Source organism: Engystomops pustulosus, chromosome 5 (assembly GCF_040894005.1).
Source record: "Engystomops pustulosus chromosome 5, aEngPut4.maternal, whole genome shotgun sequence".
Lineage (NCBI taxonomy): Eukaryota > Metazoa > Chordata > Amphibia > Anura > Leptodactylidae > Engystomops > Engystomops pustulosus.
In genome coordinates, this window is record NC_092415.1 from 169,211,128 (window position 1) to 169,234,514 (window position 23,387).

The 23,387-nt window shown below is 41.1% G+C and overlaps 1 protein-coding gene across 4 annotated transcripts in view; it reads left to right on the forward strand.

Annotated features, from left to right (window-relative positions):
• The window catches only part of OSBPL3 (oxysterol binding protein like 3), a 124,454-nt gene that overhangs the window by 93,470 nt on the left and 7,597 nt on the right, over positions 1–23,387 (forward strand). For all 4 annotated transcript variants that reach the window (XM_072153754.1, XM_072153758.1, XM_072153756.1 and 1 more), the window contains 9 exons: positions 4,133–4,220; positions 5,667–5,911; positions 6,656–6,793; positions 12,869–12,932; positions 17,936–18,014; positions 19,096–19,240; positions 19,511–19,655; positions 21,112–21,238; positions 22,709–22,831. In XM_072153754.1, coding sequence (XP_072009855.1) covers positions 4,133–4,220; positions 5,667–5,911; positions 6,656–6,793; positions 12,869–12,932; positions 17,936–18,014; positions 19,096–19,240; positions 19,511–19,655; positions 21,112–21,238; positions 22,709–22,831 — 1,154 coding nt within the window. The remainder of the gene's footprint in view (positions 1–4,132; positions 4,221–5,666; positions 5,912–6,655; positions 6,794–12,868; positions 12,933–17,935; positions 18,015–19,095; positions 19,241–19,510; positions 19,656–21,111; positions 21,239–22,708; positions 22,832–23,387) is intronic.

The following is a 23,387-nucleotide window of genomic DNA, read 5'->3' on the forward strand; positions in this document are numbered from 1 at the left end:
TGTTAAAAAAAATGATAGTTCTTGCTTCCATTATGAGTCCAAATACTGTGTAATGTTTTTTTCCCTCACGTTAAGCCCAGAAAAGTTCATCATCTTCACTCAAGTCATGTAGTGTGATAGAGTCGCTGCATCTTGGCTAAGGAGACGTGCAGTGCCCATTTCTGTGTAGAGCGAGTGCTATTAATAGCACTGTGTTTTTATATGCCAAATATATCAAAACCGCGTTCTGTTGCGCGTATAGAAAGGATCACGTTGTCTATTGTGTTCTGTAATCAGTACCGGCTCCCCCCGGCTGTGCTGTTTCCTGTCACTTCCAAATTGTCTGGACAAACTGTTGTTATGGGAACACTTAGGAGATTTGTGGGAACATTTACAAGTATACCTATTGTGTTACACATTTTGTTATTTATAACTATTTTGCACACTGCATATAATTCACAGAAATAATGTACAACTTTTATAGCCATTAGAGGGAATTTCTCATAATTTTACACCAGTTTCTCAGGTAAAATAGTTGATAAAAAGTCACACATTTTTCCACGTGAATATTTTTGTGACTTTTAATGAATTTGCTTACCCGTCCCTGCGCATTTACCGAGGTGTGTTCCCCTACTCCAATGCACTGTGCCGCGATATCCAGCATGTGTCACTTCCCCGATCAGGTCCGCCGGAGATCACCTTCTTCTTCCCGTTGCATTTAAGTGCTTGATCTTGTGACACAAATTAATGTTAAATCGTCCGCTGGCCTCCCAATTTCTGTCGGATGAAATCCGACACCAATGCGCCGAAATCTGATCACGTGCGACACAATCCCCGGCACGATCCCCGAAAAATCGGAAAACCCGACGAAAATGCACCCGTGGGTCCTTTAGTAAATAAGCCCCATAGTCTGTTATGGCAGAAAGTGGCAACCTAGTTTACATAATCAGCTGAATGTTGGTGAACCGTCTAGGCCTCCCCCATGAGTAGCTGCTATGTTATAGCGAGTTATAATATGATTACAGTATTGGGTGGAAGACCGAAGCCAAGGCTTCAAGGAGACCCAAATCATCCACCAACAGGTGTATACAAGAGCCCTTCCTTTACCTTTTGAAGGTCCTACAATGGCACTTAAAGTGGTATTACAGGAATAAGAATAATTCATATGCAAATGCGTCAATATAAGCTAATATGTAATTAGTTACAAGAAAATGGCTGCTGGTCACATGTCCACATCACATGTCCTGCATCTGCCTGAGCAGGTCATGTGATCTTCACTATGTTTGGCTGTAGTCGGTTGGTTGCAGTGGATCCAGTATGGCCGGTGTTGTGATGAGACGTCATCTCAGTGAGGTAATGTGCAGTGATGGCAGTTACATATATCATCACTATGGTAACAGAGCAGGACAGTCTGTGAGATTATAGCTCGGAGCAGATAGAGGAGGAGTTACTGAGAACTATTTGCAGATGGCGGCCATCTTGGCGATAACTTTGCCTACTTTAGAAAGCCCATAAAATTTAAATTGATTTGTAAATCGTAAAAGCTCCGTTTTGTGATTTATGAGATTTTTTATTTATTTATATAGCATTGTGGGTTTTTGTATCAGGCATGCATATTACCAGAATACCCCTTTAAACTTTAGAACTGATTGTTTCCCCCCGCCCCCTCTATTCCCAATAAGCTTGGTTCTGTTACTGTACATAGGCAGTAAATCTGGCCGGGACGAGGCATTTTGGTGCCCTAGGCAGACAAGCAAAATTGCTCCTCACTACCCTCCTCCCAACGTGGCTGAATTAGGGCCGATCCTAATGGGAAAAATGAAATGCCCCACCCCTTTAAAAATAATAAGAAAGGCCTCCCAGCTGTGAATATAGCATAAAATAGAAATAGAAATATGTACCTCCAGTGAAAATACCTGCGATGCTTATACCAAAAAGAATGTAGCAAACACATAAATATATTCCAGAAATGAATATACCAAACGCATAGATACTAATAACTAGGTCACACATATAAATATTTAACATCAATGAATAAACGGCACATAATAATATCCTGCACTATAGACCAAAAATTAATTTACTACACACATAAATATATACCGGCAATACATGTACTGCACATCTGGATTGCACTCGTGCACAGACATCACTTACTGTTAGGCTGCTGCTGTCTCCTTCTATGTCGGTGTTGGTCCAGTCTATCCCGCTCTTCCTTCTATAGTCTCCTCATTGCTGCCAATCCTTCCCAATCCAATCTCCCAGTCATGTCTTATTTCTGCAGAATTTGCCACCTTGGGGACTGCGGCTTCTGGAGAACATCTCCACTCTCCGCTCCTAAAAAAAATCAATATAATGTCCCCTAGATAACAGTGCCCCCTGCATATACAGATTATGCACTGCGATCCATCAATACAGGCAGTCCCCGGGTTACATACAAGATAGGGTCTGGAGGTTTGTTCTTAAGTTGAATTTGTATGTAAGTCGAAACTATATATTTTATAATGGAAGTTCTAGACAATTTTTTTTCTTTTGCCCCAGTGACAATTGGAGTTTCAAAATTTTTGGTGTAATTGGACCAAGAATTATCAATAAAGCTTCATTACAGACACCTTACAGCTCATCATTGCAGTCTGGGACTATAGTAAAGCATCCAGAGACTTCACCAGAGGTCACAGTAGGCAGAGGGGTCTGTCTGTAACTATGGGTTGTCTGTAAGTCGGGTGTCCTTAAGTAGGGGACCGCCTGTATACTATAATATATAGTACCATATTATTTCCTCCTCATTAATCTGGTGCCCCAGCACACTTCCCAGTATATAGCTAGCCAATATATATCCAGCTAGCCAGTCCCCTGCCCCTCCCAGTAAACAGCCAGCATGCTTCTCGCTAGTATATAGCCAGCCTATCCAGCCCCCTGTAGTATATAGCCAGCCTGCCCGCCTGTAGTATATAGCCAGCTAGCCCCCTGTAGTGTATAGCCAGCCAGCCCTCTGTAGTATATAGCCATCCTGCCCTTGTGTAGCATATAGCCATCCTGCCCTTATGTAGCATATAGCCATCCTGCCCTCGTGTAGCATATAGCCAGCCATCCCCAAGTGGTATATAGCCAGCCATCCCCCTGTGGTATATAGCCAGCCATCCCCCTGTGGTATATAGCCAGCCATCCCCCCTGTGGTATATAGCCAGCCATCCCCCCTGTGGCATATAGCCAGCCATCCCCCCTGTGGCATATAGCCAGCCATCCCCCCCTGTGGCATATAGCCGGCCATCCCCCCCTGTGGCGTATAGCCGGCCATCCCCCCTGTGGCGTATAGCCGGCCATCCCCCCTGTGGCGTATAGCCGGCCATCCCCCCCTGTGGTATATAGCCGGCCATCCCCCCCTGTGGTATATAGCCGGCCATCCCCCCCTGTGGCATATAGCCGGCCATCCCCCCTGTGGCGTATAGCCGGCCATCCCCCCTGTGGCGTATAGCCGGCCATCCCCCCTGTGGCGTATAGCCGGCCATCCCCCTGTGGCGTATAGCCGGCCATCCCCCCTGTGGCGTATAGCCGGCCATCCCCCCTGTGGCGTATAGCCGGCCATCCCCCCTGTGGCGTATAGCCGGCCATCCCCCCCTGTGGCGTATAGCCGGCCATCCCCCCCTGTGGTATATAGCCGGCCATCCCCCCCTGTGGTATGTAGCCAGCCTGCCCTTTCACAAATAATACCCGCCTATCTGCGCTCCCTAGAACCGCATGGACCGTCCCACATTGCCGGCCTCCCACTCTATGACCCAGGAGCGCAGCTGGCACCGGCTACCTGGGTCCTGGGCTGCACACAGCAACCAGCAATATTATCTTAAAGATAAACCAAAAAAACATTAAAAAGGAAAATAGACTTGTATAGACCCACAATTCCCCATGGCATAGTCTTATAGCTGATAATTTAATTCAATTTTATTTATTTTTTTTATTAAAATACAAGCACAACACATTCAGTTCCAGCATTCATGCGCTTATGAATTGCAACTTATTGGGGAAATGTGTCCTGCTATTGTGTAAAGGTTGTCCTGTTATTTATCCAGTGTCCTCCTTATCAGCTATACTGTACAGCAGTCTTTGCTTTCCATTGCACTTTGTCATTAATACATTTGTTTTGTCTGTTTCCTAGGTATCAGATGATGACTCGTATCTCAGTGATATAAGTGATAACGTATCGGAGGACAATCTGAGTAATGACATTGAAAGGCAATCTCTAGGTATATGCCGGCCTTCTGTATTCTCTTCCAATGCCTTTCCATAACACTGCCTGTATGTGTATAGATGAAGATATGCATTCGCTTAAATTTTTATGTGATTTCTCACATTAATGATATTAGGATAGCTCTTCAGTGTCCGACTGGTGGGGGACCAACCTTCACCAATCGGCTTATGGGATCCTTTAATGGTGGGTGGAGATTAGTAGGACTGTTATTTATTTTCAAATGTTTTGATGATGTACATTTAAAGGGAACCTGCCATCAGGTTATCACCATTAAAACTAACGGTACACAAACGGACCACACAATATATATATTTAAACAGTGTACAAATACACAGGTAGAACTACAAGGATCAGCAATATGTATGTTAGTTACATTGTGTGGGGGCCTAATGGAACCTGATAGTCCACACCTTAAAATCGGGCAAATGACAAGGGGCATCAGGGGTGTTCTGATTATATTATTATATTATATTATTAGCCCCAGGAGGGCTCATAGGTCCCCCTACCTGGTATTAAGTCCAGAACCTTGGAGAAGTCATAGCTTCTCAAGGGGAAGTCGTAGGGTCAGAGTTCTGGTATCATTGGATACGTGTGAATCCCTGGATCTCATTGATACCAAAACTGACCCATTTGCTATGGTCCTATCCAGAGATATTTATATCGCTGGACCCAAGGGTGCTATAGCCTTGGGAATTGGGGCACTGTGATCCCTTGACGGTTACAAATCCAAAAATGTTAGTTCCCCTTGGGCTGAGATGGATCATAACTCCATAACTGTCCCTAATCATCGTATTGGTCTAAGAGTTTTATGACTCATTGTCTCTTGTTTAAAAAATGGAGGGAAGCCTCAGAGTCGATGCGGCTGGGGAAATGCTTTGAAGCTAACCCTCCTGGAGTGATAGTTAACACCTTTGCTAGCTCAATTTGGCTAATTAGGCTTAGGCTGGGAGAAGTAAGGGATAAGGTAGATGGTATGATGAACAGAACAATATCTGCCATGTGGATCTCCATTGCTCATCAAAGGAGTGTTCTATTTGGCAGCACCAATGTCGCCTTTAAGAATTCTCTTCAGCCAACGTCTCCCTCATCTCCCTCATTCCCCACCTCTCTCTGGAATTCTCTTCCACCGAGTCAACCAATGTTTCCCCCAGCTCCCCTATTCCCCCTCCCAGCTAGGTGATTTAATATAGATCATTAGGTTAAATGGTGAAAACTTTATGACAGGCTACTTCTAAAGGAAACCTGCCATCACAAAAATACAACATAATCTGTGGACAGTATATTATAGAGCAGGATAAATTCTCATATTTGTGTTTTATATATTTGCCCTTTCTATACCTTGGGGATCGGTCCTGTCAGTGATTGACTTCCTTTACAAAGATGGATTATTTGTTAATTTTCTTTTCTTTGTTTTTTTCCCTCCATCTACCCAATTCCATAGATGGGGCTTCTGTAGTTGATGGCTTTCCAAAGCACAGAACTTGTCTTCCAGCTCCTTGTCCAAACACAAGTAATATCAGTTTATGGAACATTCTTAGGAACAATATAGGGAAGGACCTATCTAAGGTGTCCATGCCAGTGCAACTGAACGAACCACTTAACACCCTGCAGCGATTATGTGAAGAACTTGAATACAGTGAACTCCTAGACAAGGCAGCGGAGACTCAGGACCCATTTGAAAGAATGGTATGATATGATTTTAGGATGAATCATTTATGTATCACAGACATGTACATTAAATACAATGTTTTCTCTAATCTCTGTTCTTATTGGTAGGGTTTTCATCTTTGTCAGATAGAAGACTTTGCTCTAGGTCTTCTTGCTGACAAAAGTGTTTTATAGGGGATATGTCAGCCGTTTATACCAAAGAAAGCTGCAGGTAGTTTTAGGTTGCCTTGTGTAACCATATATTTTGTGTGTGCTATCAGTAGAAGCAGGACTGTGAAAAATGTGTTTATATTTCAGGATTGTAGCTGAACCTATAGTGCACTGATGTGTAAGACTTTATTACTGAACACAACACAGCCTCCCTCCTTTGTGTCACTGCTGCAGCAGCTTTTAAAAAAAAATACTAAAGCAGTTACTCAGAGGGGGGCTATGCTGTGTTCAGTAAATAGATCTTGCACACCAATGTTCTAGTGGTGCTCAAAGTCCAGCTACAATCATGGAATTAAAATGCATTTCCAGTTTCCTGCTGCTACCTAACTCTACTCTTTGTCTTGTCATTCCTGACTATATGAATAGACTTGCTTCAAGAAATCATTATTCGCTTTCTCACCAATTATAAAATTTGTCCACATTTTGAAATTCCTCTGACTTTTGCTATGAGCTGTAATAGTTCATCAGAGGTCACTTACCACACAGCTTGGTGCACCAGCAGTTCCCATGTGTTTCCTTGATTTGTAATCTTCTGTTTCTTGCACTTCCTAGGTTTACATTGCCACATTTGCAGTATCGGCGTATGCGCCCAGTTTCTATAGAGCCGGCAGCAAGCCATTTAACCCTGTTCTGGGAGAAACGTATGAATGTTTAAATGAAGACAAAGGATATCGCTTCATTGCAGAGCAGGTACCGTGCTATTGCAGTAGCAACCCCGAGAGGGAAGATGGTATAATGAGGGAAGGAGGTGATGATGATGGTGGTTATACTTGTGACAGGGAGGCTGGTGGCTGGTAAATCCTCCACTGTGCCCAGCTGTGATGTTATTGGTATATCATGGTGGATAGTTGGGCTCTCTCTCCTGTATAACTCCCTGGGTGCTGAGGCAGTCAGTGATGAGGGGGCTGCACTGGAGTTAGATGATGATGATGGTGGTGGTAGTTTCCACAGGGGGCGCTCTCTCTATATAGTGTCCCTGGCCTGATGGTATTTGAGAGGATCCTTTGATGTGCTGGTGCGGTGTATTGCAGCAGGGACACTGAAAAAGAAGGATGGAGGAGACATTGTGGTAAACCTGATGACTTAACTGAAGAACTTCTTCCATTAAATGGATGCACAATACTTGGTTACAAGTTGGTAAATGGCTGAGACCTGGAGAGAGATGATGATGGTGGTGCTGGTATTGTTAAATGGAACTTGTCATCATGAAAAATGCTAATAAACCAGCAAATGTCCAACAGATTTGCTGGTTTATAAGCAGTTTCCCATGACAGGTTCCCTTTAAGGCTGTCCTTCTCTTCGGCAGCTTCTTATGTGAGTCCTCTCACATAATTCTTATTGTGGCCTCCAAAATGAAGCATAGAGAGAGGAGAATTTTAGGAATAGTGACAAGTTCCCAGCTGTGGGGCGTGGATCCATTCAGACAAGTAACTCTTGTGGTTACCCTCTTTTTTTGTACCTGAAGCATTGCTGAACCCAATAACTACTCACAGAAACACGGGGTCTTCTCAGGCAGTGGCCTCGCACAATAACTTGTAACTCTTCCTAAAATTCTCCTCTCAAAAGACCTCTCCTCAGCTGCACCTCACTCTAACTCCAAACTCAACATAAGACTGCACTTCCCCTATATCTAACAGTTGATTTTGGTGATGGGAATAACTCCTCCCACTTTCTGGACCGAGCCAATAAGGATGTGGTACCCATCCATCCAGATCTCATCAGCCTGTAGTAACAATAAACAGCCACTAGGGGTATACGTTACATGTGTCATGACATGTGTCCATTAAAGGGTAGCTGTCACCACATTTTTCACAAATGCAGCTAGTGGAAGAGCCCTCTTTACTAACAGATACCCTACTTTTAGCTAAAAATTGTTTCCCATGTATCAACTTTATAATTTACCTGGTATCTTGGGATATCTATAGCGAGTCAATGAGCCGCGTGGCCTTCTCTGGCTAAATCCAGCAGTTCATCCACACGTTTTCTCAGCATGCAGCAGTAATATGTGAACAGGGTGACATCATCTCAGGTTCTTTAGCCTCCTAACATTGGTAAACTGTACACCATGCATATATCTGATCACATGAAATAATAGCCATGGACTTCTACTTCTTTCCATGCAGACATGCTATCATTTCATTGATCAGATATATACATGGTGTACAGTTTGCTAATGGAAGGTGGCTAAAGGACCCGAGATGATGTCAGTTTGATAAACCCCCTCAACTAGCTATAGATATCCAGGTACAATTATAAAATTGAATATATGGGGATCTGAGGGGAACATTTTTTAGCTAAAATAAAGGCTGTCAGCAAGTTTATAGGCCTCTATTGGAACTTGCCACTAGCTGTAGTAGACAAAGCTTACCCCCCTACCAAACATACCGGACATTTTGCATTTCAAACAATCGCCTTCCAGGATCTTGTATAACAGCAGGTACAGCTTATACAATGGTTCTTGACATATAATACCTTAATTATAATAATTAATTTAGTAATGCCCTCTGGGTTGTTAGATAATCTTACATGTAATTTTCCGGAAGGGTAGAAGATATAGAAAAGCTGTAATACTGTATATAGTTGACCCCTTTGCTTCTAAATATCGATATAGAATATTGATCTGCTGTACTGGAGATTTCATCATCCCTTCATTAGCATGGCAGTCCCCCTAGGATATCTATAATAAGGTCAAAATTGTACCTTGGCCTATTGGATTGGTATCTTGGGGGCCGTAGACCACATGTAATTAGGATAAGGAATGTGAAAACAGATCTCTGTCGAGGGGTAGGGGCACGCCTCAAGCAAACCCGGCTGGGAGGTGAGCGAAGACTGCTAATGCAGAATCCGAGGAAGCGGCTCTCCAATAAAGTGTGATTGGTTCATTCACTAACAAAATAAAAATGGCTCCCTGGAGGGGTGAATAAACCAATCATACTTTATTGGAGAGCTGATTCCTCATTAGCATTATATTATATATTTAGTGATAACTGATCATGTTCTGGCAGTTTTATGCAGTCATTGATTTAACACCACAGCTCTGCTACAGATTGTGTCCTTCCACCAAGAGGATTCCTACCTCGTGACCTGTCAAGACGCAGACAAGGTTTTTATTTGGTTCTAGTCTCACGCCGGTCCCAGTGGCCACATATATTTCACAAGCCTAAAGTTATATTGTGCCCTTTCTGAGAAGAGTCTGGTAAATGCACAGTGCAGGAGGGGTATGTCATCCTGGTATGATGTAGTGGAGAGGAGATATACAGCAGAGTAAGACTTTATTATAAGACGCGCTAAACCATTACATGGGAGAACTGTCTGCATGTCATTGATTCTTCTTCTGGAAATGGAATCCTTGGAGAGTTTTTGCCTCCAATAAAATTGCCATATATTCCTTAGCTGAGCGCGTACATGTGTGTGTCTCAGTAGTATGGCTTGTCATAGCTTGTTTCTTTTTTGCTTACATACACCAATGGGGATTTGCAAGTGAGGTTTAGGAGCAGCCACATGTGATGTTTTCTTTTAACCCCCTTCATGACTGCCACACACTGTATACGTACTATTTGCACATGCCCTGTGAAGAAAAGGAAGTTTATAAACCGCTATATCTCCTGAACCCTGGCACCTAGAAACACCATTCTTCCGGTAATATGATATATGGATTTTTATGTACAGCTTTTTATTTCCGAGTGGATATCTCCAGTTCTGTCAAGCATCCATACACATACACATGCCCTTATATCAACTTAAAGGGGAGATTCTGTTTAGTATGACACCATTGTGTTTGTAGGTGCCAGGGTTTAGCTAAAGGCAGAATGTAGAAGAAGCTGCAGGAAAGACTATCACTGCAGGAAAGACTATCAAGTGCATGCACCCTCTGCATCTGTAGTTGAGCCTGGGAAAGGGTGATGGAATAATGCTGTACATATTTATTACATATTTTGGTAATATTATAAAGAAAAAAAAAAGTGAAATTAATAAAACCATCCTATCAAGCTACAATCTTGCATGTCATAAAAAAAGGAAAGATTGTTTTGAAATGTAAAACTTTTCCAGAGATAACAGAATATCAAAAATTGACCTGGATATTCAGGGACCTATGACCACCGGTCACAAAGGAGTTAAGCTAAAACAAACTCCAAAATTTCCCTTTAATGGTCTTATAATAAAAAGCATAATACAAAGTAATCACAAACTTTATTTAGTTTTTAACCAATTTGAGGAACTCTGCTTCTTGGAAATGAACGGAAACATTTCTGTATTTAACCCCTACAGGACACAGCCCTTTTTAATTTTTGCGTTTGTTTTGTACTTCCCTCATTCCAAATGTTTACAGAGCTATTGTAAGGGACAAATTGTACTTTTTAGTACAATGTAATATTCCGTGTACTGAAAAGCTGGAAAAGAATTCCAAGTGTGGTGTAATTGACAAAAAAACTCCACATTTGCAACGTTTTCCTTTGGTCTCTGTTTTTACTGCTTTCATTTTGTGCTCCAAATTACACTTCCTCTTTTATTCTTTGGGTCGATGCAATCACAGGGATACCAAATGTACCGTATATAGGTTTTATTAGGCTTTAGAAGATATTTAAAGATCTAAATCTTTTGTACAAAAAAAAAATATTTGACCAAAGCTTTTTCACACTTTGCTGTACGGACCTATAGTTTCATTTTCTGCCGTATGTGCAGGCGTGTTAACTTGTATCAATTTGGGACCTATATGACAGTTTGAGTATTTTTATTCAAATATTCATGGATGAAAAAAATGAGGAAAAAGTGGCAATTCGGACATTTGGGTGCTATTTTCCATTGCTGTGTTTACGTCCGGGAATAATAATTTTTATATTTTGATAGAAAAAGCATTTTGGGACACTGAGATACCCAACTTGTTTATAATTTTACAGCTTGTTTATTTTTATTTGTGTACTAGGGAAAGGGGCTGATTTCAACTTATACTTTATTTCAGACCCTCTAGGGTACTTTAACCCTGCAGGGTCTGATTGCGTGCACTATATACTGCAATACTGATGTATTGTAGTATATAGCAATTTTACTGATGATCTCTAATAGGCTGTCATTCACAGGCTATCGGAGATCATTATACATGGCAAGTCTAAAAGTCTCTATGAGACTGTAGGCTGCCATGGCAAGTGATTGCCACCCTCCAATTACTTCATGGGGGTGTTGATTGGCCATCTAAGATGGAAGTGCCCATGGTTCGACCGTGGCACTTAACAGGTTATCTGCCGGAGCCCGTGCCAGCACCAACTGCGGCAGTAACAGGCGGGTGTCAGCCGTACTATACAGCGGACACCCAATGTGTATGGAGAGAGAGCTCAACTCGTGAGCTCTCTCCATATACCCCTTGCAGCACCAGGACATAATAGTACATCCTGGTGCGTGAAGGGGGTTAAAGGGAATCAAAATAGAGCATGATAAACCAGGGACACTTACTTTTTGATCCAAGCACCATGACATAGAAGGCCCCAGGGGGCATGACCAGATTTCCTCTGTGTTGTAGCTTTACAGGCTATTACACTGTGCAGAAGCATGTCACACTTTCCTGTGTGAGATTACAGCTGGCTGAGGGAGGTAAGGTGCTGAGGGAGGGGGCATGGAGTCATGCTTCTGCACAGTGTAACAGCCTGTAAAGCTACAGCCTGCAGAAGCATGCCCTAAAGCCCATCTGGCTCATTAGCAGAATAAGTTGATTTTAGAATTAAGGAGATCATGAATAACAAATCACTGTGGCTGCTGTACCTGGATCTATGAGTAAATGGCCCTGGTTTAGCATCCCTGCTTTTGATGGTAGATCTCCTTTCATACGTGAAAAAAATTGAGCTAATCCTATTTTTCAAGAATGGTGAACTGCACATGGATGACGTTTTCGGTTTGTAAATAAGCCATTAAAAGGATTGTACCAAGTTTCATTGTTATCCACATCACAGAGGGCCAGAGTAGCCAGTCAGGCCCTTCAGCCCCTCATAATTTTAAAAGTTGATTTTGGAAGAAAGAAGGCCATGGATTACTAATATAAGAGGATTATCACAATTAACATTATTTCTGTCTTTAAAATTAACAGAACTTGGTGAAGGACACCACAGAAGGGAGTCTGATTTGGGCCTTAAAATTAAAGGGGTATTCTCGTCTGGGCATTCACGTTCAATTTCATTACCGCTGATCTGCCATATGTATGCATTTCTTCAATTAGATGTTGTTAAAAAAATTTTTTTTACCTGTGTGAAGATAATTTCTCATAAATGTAGTCATTTGGTCCCTTAGAAACAAGACTCTGTCCTTGGATACGGCCACCTCTGCTGGAGGGATTGCATAAAGAAACAAAAAGTTTTTGTATATGAAATGTCCAGGAGTTACTGCATGTACCACAGCCGTCCTGTGGTAATGAACGCTGAATCCTGGTGGTCAGGCAGGACTCAATAGCGCATCTCTAGCCACCACTGCCAAAATATGATGCGGTCGTTTCAAAGGAAGCCATCTCGTTTCTAAGAGACAACATGGGCACATTTATGAGAAATTATCTTCTCACAGGAACATTTTTTTTTAATAACATCCAATTGAAGAAATGTTTACATATGGTAAATGAAATAAATTAAATGTAAATTCCCAGATGGGAAAACCCCTTTAAGTTTCTGACTCCTTTTATGTACTTACAACTTAAAAACCCATAGAAACCATCATTAATGAGTGTAAAAGAATGAAGGAATTAATATATGTAATAAGATTTTACAATATCCTTTTTTTTTTCCTTAGGTGAGTCATCACCCGCCCATATCTGCCTGTCATGCCGAATCTGACAAATTTGTATTTTACCAAGGTAACTATTTTGTCTATGAATGCAGAGAAATTATTAGAACTCTAATATAAGCAAATAATGAACTTCTGTAACGCAACTTTGTCCAATGTTTGAAAGTTATCCTGTATCCGCCTAATGAAAAGGTTGACTTAGTTGAGTCCGCTGTATTGCTACATTTATCATTCTACGGCACAGCCAGAGATAGCCGAGTGCTGAACTCGCCCTAAAGACAGGGTGTATAATTAAGGGGAAAGGCCCCCATTATTGTTATTGGTGGGGGTCAGGCCAACATCCGTCAACATTATCTTCTATCTTGAAGACTTCTCTACATTACCACGCCCCTTTCTATTGACCATGTCAGAAGCCACACCCACTTAGCTGAACAAAAGTGTCAAAAAATGTTGATAAATTAGTTTCAAGGCATACTCGTTTTTCTATGTGAATGACCTGAATTAGTCCATTTTAGTAGATTTAGTTGTTTAAAATTTCATCAGTTTTTATCAGCAAAGGCGGATACCGTTACTAATGGATCCAGGCACCGTGACTGTGGTAATCTTCTTATATTTGTTACCCATGGCCACTCCGTGTTGTAGTTTCACAGTCTGTTATACTGTGTAGAAGCTCTTCCCCCTCTCCCACTGTGTGGAATAACAGCAGGCAGAAGGAAAGTGGGACATGCAGAGGGAGAGTGTTCCTGCACAGTCTAACAGCCTTTGAAGCTACAGCACAGAGGTGCTCAGGAAACGTTCCTCAGAGCACCTCGGGCTTCAATGCTCCTGTTTTTTTATTAAATGATGGTGCGGCAGGTCAAAGCATGTCTACTGTATGTCTATGAGAGTGACGGAGCTAGATAAGTGCAATAATAATAATGGGACAGCCCTTGGTTAGGGGAAAACAATAAAACCTGCTAGAACCCCTTCAAGTGGCGCAAAACCTCTTTACTTTTAACATTTGGATTTCCTTATTTCGATAGTTCTTATAACTCAGAAGTAACGCAGGATACAAATAAAATGTGACCACTCCCAGAAAGCGCAACATGTCACAGTATACAAAGTACACAGTAATCCAGGGCACATCCGATCTTCTGACCATGTGCATGATGAATTGCTGTCATAGATATAGCAATAATTCATGTTTGGCTCAAATCGCTGGCTTAGTTTAATGGGTCACATATCCTCTTGGGATTCAGGATGTTCTTCAAATAGCATAAATTATCTGGTGTGTTTGGAAATGACAATAACGGATGTGATTAACGTAGAAATGATGATAGTAGATGGAATTTCAGATGAACATTACCAGTCAGTTATCATGGACAGTGTGTTATAGCAACACATTACAGTGTCTTCTTACATACATTTATCAGATATTATGTGCCCTCCGGGTAATGACACTGTACCCAGCACTGGGCATACCTGGGCAAGTGTTGGGGCCCAGGGCTGCTTGGGGCCCACAAGGCTGTACATAAGGAATCCATGGGGTAAAGGGGGCTGTATCTAATGAATACATAGGGTGTGAGCAGGGCTTATATAAAATACCCATGAGGAGGCTGTTTGGGATGATAAACTAGGGAATATTTTAGCGAACAGGAGACTGTTTGTTTGTTTTAGTTTCTGAATTTTTAATGACACCACGTGAGTTCACTGCAAAGGGGCCCACCGAGGCTCTGTCGCCCAGGGGCCTACTGAAACCTGGAGCTGACCCTGATTTGTGTCCCTCATATTTACCATATTACTGACCTTTACAACAGGTTTGATACCCGGAGTCAGTGATAGACATACATTTGGTGTAACCTATGCAGCTGTAATGGGGGCCAATGGGTAAATGGGCCTACTGTTACAATCTCATACTTAGCATCTTTACGGTATGTACAGTAGTTGCTTAAGCTTATGAATTTCTTAACTGTAGAGATTGGGAAAGAAATATACAAATACATTTTCCAGAGTGAAAATGAGTGGAGAAGAGCCATATTTGCCTGAGAGGAGTCACTTTTGGAGGTAAATTCAGATGCCACTATCTTTAGTTTTATATTACCCAGAAACCTGTTTCTGTTGTTAGATTCCAGGTAATAATCTTATCTTTTAGGTCCCGTAAGGTTTGTGGTTGTCAGTTTTTGTCATGGATTTATCATTTTGACCAGCAGAATAGTGCTGAATGCATCTGATCTGATGGAATCTGTGTCTCCTACGCATCTGTAGAGAGAGCGACATGATGGATTCTGTATCGTTTCTCCTGGGGATAGCAGTGACATGGTGACTATATAGATTGGTTGGATATGTGCAGGATGAGAAAGCATTGTGTTATGTGGCCCATGTGTATTAGTTATAATGTGGGCTGAATCCAGAGGAAAGGAAGGAAGGGGTGTGCCTTAAAATTCATATCTATGTATAAATGTTACTATAAAGAAAACCAACTAATAGGGGATGAATAGTGAGACAAAAGCGTCTGATGGGTCTAGCAAGAATCGCCAAATTTATCAAACTATTTAAACACTGAAAAATTTGGAGCCTCTTCAGACTGATCTAAGTTCATAATGTAAATACATTTGGTAAAATTAGTCGGTTTTTTTGGGTTTTTTTTAATAGAGACTCAGATTTATGCAAATCTCTCTAAATAATAACGGTTTGTTGTCCATAGCAACTAATTGATTGTTTTTCGGGGGGGGGGATGAGGAATACTTAAAGGGAACCTACCACCACAAATCTACCTATAAAGGTAGATCGGGTGGTAGGTGGATCAATGGGACTTGAGGATTGCCCTTTTAAGGGCTAATCCTCACGTCCCCACACTTTTTTGTTAACTTTTATTAAACTTGTATGCAAATTTACTTATGCCTCTTTTCCCCTCCTATTCACCATCTTCGGCGCGCAGCTCCGCATAGCTGCGCGCCCTCGTCCGGCGATCCTGTCGTCTGCGCATGCGCAGAAGATCAGGCCCGCGCCTGTTTTGGAGCAGTGACCGCGCAGGCGCGGGCCTGCTCTTCTGCGCATGCGCAGACGGCAGGATCGCCGGACGAGGGCGCGCAGTTACGCGGAGCTGCGAGCCCGAAGATGGTGAGTAGGAGGGGAAAAGAGGCTACCGGGGCGTGGAGTAGCCGCCTCGTGTAACCTCAGACGCGGCTACTCCACGCCCCAGTAGCCGCATAAGTAAATTTGCATACAAGTTTAATAAAAGTTAACTATCCTCACGTCCCATTGATCCACCTACCACCCGATCTACCTTTATAGGTAGATTTGTGGTGGTAGGTTCCCTTTAAAAGACATCTACCACCAGGAGCAATGAATCGAAACCAATCACACTTACATGCTTACAAAAAGGCTTTTAAAATTATGCAAATGAGCCATTTTTTCTCAAACATTTCTCTTAAAGAAGACACTCACACCAGTATGTCAGTGTGTTGGTTTACAATCCTTCATTCTGGTGATAGATGTCCTTAAGAGGGAACCTGTATAAATTTACCTTATAAACCACTACCAGTATGTCATCAAGCATCTGAACACCTTCTAGTTCTAACTATTTCATGGCCCAGTGTGCTGGCAACATCCAGAACATCAACTTTGAAGTAACATGTAATTTGGTTGTATAACGTCAAGGAGGCGGAGAGTTTAACACTGAAGTCAAGCTCTCCTCACATCACAATGCTCTCTTCACTGATATTGATACTCCTGCATACAGACGCATCGCTAACCAGAACTCCTTCATTCTGAGGTTAGGAGAGCCTGACTTCAATGCTAATCTCTCCACCTCCATGACTTTAAACAAACAGTGTACATCTCAGTTGATTTTCTGGATGATGCCACCACACTGAGCCATGAAAGAAACATGGAAGGTGTTAATCTGTTCACAACATACTGGTAGTGGTTTGTTAGGTCAATTTCTGCTGACAGGTTCCCTTTAATAAAAGCTGCACTGTTTTTGGTTAGGCTAGGAACACTTTTTGATGAAAGGTGAAATTCCTGAAGAAAGGTGGATTCCCGACATAGGACATATCCTTCTCTATGTACATACAGTGGGATACGTGATTGGTTCCTGTTGATGTACCTGGTGTCTCCCAAGTGACATCTATATATGGATAGTTACACAACTGGGGATCTCCCACAACGTACGTTCAACATCTACATCACTTAGGAGGGAGCATCCTGCAGGATGCAACATATACTGTGCAGACGGAGGCAAAAATGATGCTGCCTTACCAATGTATATCTATGTATACGCTTAGAATACAATATATTGGGAGCTTTCCTAGCGTATATGCTGCACTTGTACGTAAAATCTATGTGAATGTAGCCTTAGAGTATTCTAGACACATATGGTTTAACTGTTTAGGAGACATTTCACCTTTTATTTTTATGCACTGATAACTTTTTCGGATACGTCATTGCTATGCAGTTTTTTTTTTACATGAAGTATTGTTATATACATGTACAAATTTAAATAATATTAGTAGTTGTATTTTATATACTTTAGGTTTATTTCATAACAAAAAGTCACCATAGTTTTCACAATGAGCTTGCGTTACAAGCGGTTTACTCTGCCCTCTAGTGGCCTCATCCCTGCAAATTATTTTTAAGTGCCATAATACTTTAAGTACTAATCTGCAACATCTATTATAGAAGCCTGTTTTTTTTTTTGTGTGTGTTAAATTTTGCATAAAGATGATGTTTAATAATGTAAGAAGCAAGATACCGTATTTTTCGGACTATAAGGTGCACCGGATTATAAGATATATTGATAAATTGGATAAAATATAGTCCGATAAAAGACGGTACTAAATCCCCAAGGTTATATAGAGCATGCTTCATAACATTTGTCTTTCATTGCATCATATTCCTTGCTGTTCTAACTAGGGTAAAGTTGTGTGCCCGCAATGGTAAGATAGGGGAAGAATGAAAAAGGATATTAAAAAAAAAATACAAGACATAATTGTAATAATTTTGACGGGAATTGTAAAAATCAAATAGTTAAAAAAAATATATAAAATATGTTTTCCAGTGCCCTATCAAATCCAATAATCTTTTATATTTCAGATATTCGGTGGAAAAATAAATTTTGGGGTAAATCTATGGAAATAGTCCCAATTGGCACATCACATTTGATTCTACCAGGGTAAGATGCGCACTCACAAAGAGGAACGATATAGAAAAATTACAGCACAATTTAATACTCCTTAAACAGAAAAAACCTTCAGACATTTCCTAAACTGCAGTTAAACTTTACTGATCTTATCCCAAAAGATGAAATTGATTCTTTTACAGGCAATACGGTGGCTTCTCTTATAAGAAGATTTTATAAGTTTGATATTAAAGTCAATCTACCATTTCTTTTCATGCATTGTGAACCAAACCTATCTTGAGAATGCTGTAGCGACACTGCTTCAGAAACATATCTTGTTTAATCCCTGATCCCTGTTTTGCTAAAAAAAAAAACAATTATAAAATTCAGGACCTTAGGAAAGATGGGTGCATACTGGCTGCAATGTTTCATGGAGCTTCCTGAACTGTCCAGACAGGACTAATCAACCTGTTTGGGGGATGGTACAGCGATTAAATACTGCCACCTGTCAGGGACAAAACAGTGAATACAGCGTTCTCTGTAGAAGTGCATAATTGGAGAAAAAGGGAGAGCGCAGGCAGCCACAGGAGCGAGTCTCATCATAATTTTAGAATACTTTTTTCAGCAAAACCACTCAGTACAGGGATTAAACAAGATATGTTTCTGCATGAGTGTAGCTACAGCATTCTCTAGGTATGTTTGGTTCACAATGCATAAAAACAAATGGTAGATTTCCTTTAATCCCTGACCACAGACAGCAGAGTTTCCAGTACCCGCATAAAGCGTGCATGCTCAGCTTTCAACTCCATCAATCAAAGGGGAAGGGACTCTTATGATCTTTTGATAGGGTGTAACAATCACACTTGGGGCAACCCCTAGGGGCTGTCCATTGGGGAAAAAAACCTTGCTGGTCATGTAAAAATCATCCAACAAGATCCAGGAAAGGTTTGGATCGGAGTGCGTGAATGATGTTCTAACTTATAGTCTACAGCAGATTATATTCACTCCCTCACGCAAACGCGTATTGTGCGTGGTCAGAGCTAAATCCAGGACCCCAATTGTAGTTGCTGTTTTTCTTTTATTAGGATCATCACTGTCTATGATACTTAAACTATATTTTTTGTTAAAATTTAAGACATGAAGACCATTATGAATGGAATAAGGTGACCTCCTGTATTCACAACATTTTAAGTGGCCAGAGATGGATAGAACATTATGGAGAAATTATCATCAAGAACACCAAAAATGACAATTGTCACTGCAAAGTCACCTTTATAAAGGTAAATGGTTTCACCTTGCTGGTGATGTAATGGGTTCGCTTGCTTCAGTATTGTCTCCTTCTTGCACTGTTTGATCATGTTGTCACTAATCTATATGCCTGGGTTTAGGAGGAATGTAGGTTTTGTATTGTAATCGCATATATTTGTTGCATGTTTGCATCACTTTTCTCATTTGTTGTGGTTGTATATTGGGTACGCCGGTATTTATGATGGGCACCGTTGTTTTTGCAAATATTTTCAAATGAAAAGACATTACATCTCCTCTTGTAGGCAAAGTATTGGAATCCAAATGTCCATGAAATTGAAGGATCGGTGATGGACAAAAATGGTAAAGTTGTCTATCGACTGTTTGGAAAATGGCATGAAAGTCTATTCTACGGGTCACCTTCTTCACCAATATGCATTTGGAGGACAAGTAAGTTCATAAAAGTGTTTTAAGGTGTATAACAATGGAGTCCTGCTCACAGATGGTCATGGGTTTAGTTTTCATGTCTATAGTGGTTCCTGAATTGTTGAGTACAACTCCTAGCTAACGCTCCCATACAATTGAAGAAATCAGCAGGACACGTGTTTGACTTGTCACTCCATCAATTAGTGAAAACTGTACCTGTGTTCTGATAAGAGAGGGGCCATTCTCGTGATTGGTGGGATTCCAACAGTCGGTCCCACTGATCAGATTGTTATCCCCTTTCCCCTGTGAAAATGATCTAACTTGGGTCAATCCTTATAACACCAGTGGTTAAAGTAGCAGAGTACAGTACTTTTATTTTATATATATAATCGCATGAAAATATAAATTAAAACAACACAAATTCCTAGAAAAATATGTTTAACAAAAAATGTATGAATCTTTTAATAAATTTTCTTAGAAATCACCAAATGGCAGGAATGAATGTAGTGTCAAATTTAGGTAAGACAAATTTCAGCTCTGCAATAGAACTGTCATCACAAATAAACCACTGCCAATATGTTGTCAAGCAGCTTAACGGGTCATAGATAATGGGGCGCGTTTACTAAGGGTCCGCGGACCGCATTTCCGCCAGGTTTACCAACGATTTCCACTTTGCGCCGTATTTAACAGGGGTTTTTGGCGCACGTGATCGGATTTTGGCACATCGCCGCCGGCTTTCAAGCGACACAAATTGGGGGTCGGGCCGTCGGACGATCCGATGGATTCGGACAACGCGCGGGATTTAACATTGCAAATTGTGTCACAAGACATGCACTCACATACACCGGGAAGAAGAAGGTGAACTCCGGCGGAGCTGAGTGGGGAAGTGACAGATGCAGGATCTCGGCGCACAATGTTGATGAATTGCGCCGGACTTCATCCTTGTCGGACTGTCCGGATCGGGGATCGCGACAGGACCGGGTAAGTAAATGTGCCCCAATGTTTCTTTCATGAGTCAGCGTGCTGGCATCAACCAGAGAATCAACTTGAAATAAGTATTGTTTGTATCTAGTCAAGAAGGCGGGAAAATTTAACACTGAAATCAAGCTTTCCCTGCCTCAGAACAACCTTCCTGCATCCAGAGACTTAACCTACCACATCTCCTGAAGTCCAGATTTTCTCAATCGGGCTTCAGATATAAGGAGAGCTTTACTTCAGTGTTGTACTCTCCGCCTTCCTAACATTATGCAAACAGTTTACATCTGACTTTAAAGTTGATTCTCTGGATGATGCCACCGCGATGAAAGAAACTAGGAAGCTGTTCAGCTGCTTGACAACATACTGGTAATAGTTTATTATTTATGATGACTGGTTCCCTTTTAAGTATAACTTGGATCAGGGGAATATAATGCAATGATGGAAAGTTGTGAAAATTGTCATTTTTACATAGACAGAACCTCTTGTCTTTGTTATAAAACAGACCCTATGCCCAAGGACTCTGAATTGTACTATGGGTTCACAAAGTTTGCACTACGGTTAAATGAAATAGATCCAAAGACAAAGCCGCTGCTACCTTCTACTGACACAAGGCTCAGACCAGACCAAAGGTAAGGTTTTACTTTCCACTATTTAGTTTATTACCTTTTGAACTATATTAAACACAGTGGAGAAAGGCCCTGGATTCATAACGAATATTGGGCAAAAACTCTTTGCCATTGAGCAGGTTAGATTGGTTCACACTAATGGAACCCCAAAGGTTATTAGAATAGGAAATTGTTTGCCCGTGTTGAACGATATGTGGACGTGGAACAACTTCTCATAAGATCCCAGTGGTAAGGCAGCCAGTGATTAGACACTTACACATCCCATGGTTAGGTAATAAGTATTCATTATTCATTAAAGGTTAACCCCTTTCTGAGGTCAATCTTTGAAGTTCTGCTATTGCTCCAGAGACCATATCTCTGGAAAAGCTTTACAGATCATAACAATTTTCCAATTTCATGACATCTAAGACTTTGATAAGATAATTTTATTAATTACGGTACATATTTTTTATATATAAATTTAGCCAATATGTTACAACAAATGTTAAAAAGTGGGGGTTTTTTGTAATTTGTCCAATTAAAGTATTTTTAAGTACTAAAACTGAATAAATGTTTACCAAAATATGTTATAAATGTGTATATCATCATTCCATCACCCTTTCCCCAAGTTCAGCTACAGATGCAGAGGGTGCATTCTGCCTTCGGCTGACAGGCTGGATGGGGGCACATTTCAAACGCCTATATCTCCTGAACCCTGGTACCTAGAAACACAATTCTGTTATGTTAAACAGGAGAGTCCCCTTTAATATGATATCGGGATTGTTTGATCCGGAGATATCCATTCTTGAAGTTGCAATCGGACATCTCGGAAATAGAAAGCTCTAAATAAAAATGTGACCTCAGAATTGTGTTTCTAGGTGCCAGGGCTTAGGAGATATAGGTGTTTAAAATTGCCCACTGTCATGAGGTTTATAAACATCCTTTCTGCACGGAGTATATAGCCGCATGGCAGTCATAAAGGGGTTAAATTTATGTAATAAGCATTTTTGTGTATTTAAATATTTTCCAAAATGTCACTTATGGATGACTTTTGCTTATTAGATAAATCGGATTCATGAAACGAAAACTGAACAAAATGTGTAAGATTCAAATTAACAAAAGATCATTGAATTTACATTTTTTTGTAGTGTATAGTTTATAGATCTACGCTTCAAATGTAAGCACAATTATATTTACCACGTGCTTTGCATGTAGAGTTATTGACTGTACCCTTGCAACAAGAGTTTAGAAAATGTTATGAGATTTGTGGGGATTTTGGAGCAGTCTTCATTAATTCACACATAATAAACATTTTGTATATAAAACTGTCTGACCCTATGACTTGGAGGTCATCTGGAAAAAAATATTCTGCCGAGACAAATTATAAATAGGGCGACCAGAGATGCGTCATTGTAACAGCCACAGCTAAGGGGCATTCTCAAGGGTATGATCATCTCCATTGCTAATGGTGTACCTGTGTTATTTCTGTGACAGATTGCTGGAGGAAGGGAACACAGAGGGAGCAGAAGCACAAAAACAGAGGATAGAGCAGCTGCAGAGGGAGAGGAGAAGAGTTCTGGAAGAAAACAATATAGAGCACCAGCCTCGGTTCTTCAGGTTTGAAACTAATTGTTGCTAATGTTTTTCCCAGTTTTAGTACACCTGAGGCAAAGTTTCTAGCTCTGCCAAACCCTAAGTGTCTAACCCGTGAAAATGGTCCTCTATGTTGATACACCGAGTCCCACGGAGTGCACACATTGTACAGGACCAGAGTCCTTGCATCATACAGAAATATGATGCAAGGACTCCCGGTGACCACAAGAACGTAGGTCCCCTTTCTCCTCATTGGTGGAGAGGCAGGTTGAGCACAAATCTCATTGTTAAGGAGTATCGTAAATAGCCAATCACAGAGCTCAGCTTGTTCCACAAATTCCCATAGACATTGACGAAGCGACAGGACATTTCTTTTATGACAAACAGGACCTCACTTTTCTTAGCAGATCTGCTAAAACGCTAACAAAAAGGCATCTGTTTGTATTTGTGATGTATAGACCTCTAGGGGAAAAAATGATACATGTCTGTCACTTTTTGCCATTTTTTTTGCTACTGTGACTAATGAGGCCACCAATTGGCTGCAGCAGTCACGGTATCCCTGGCACTTCCACTACAGTCA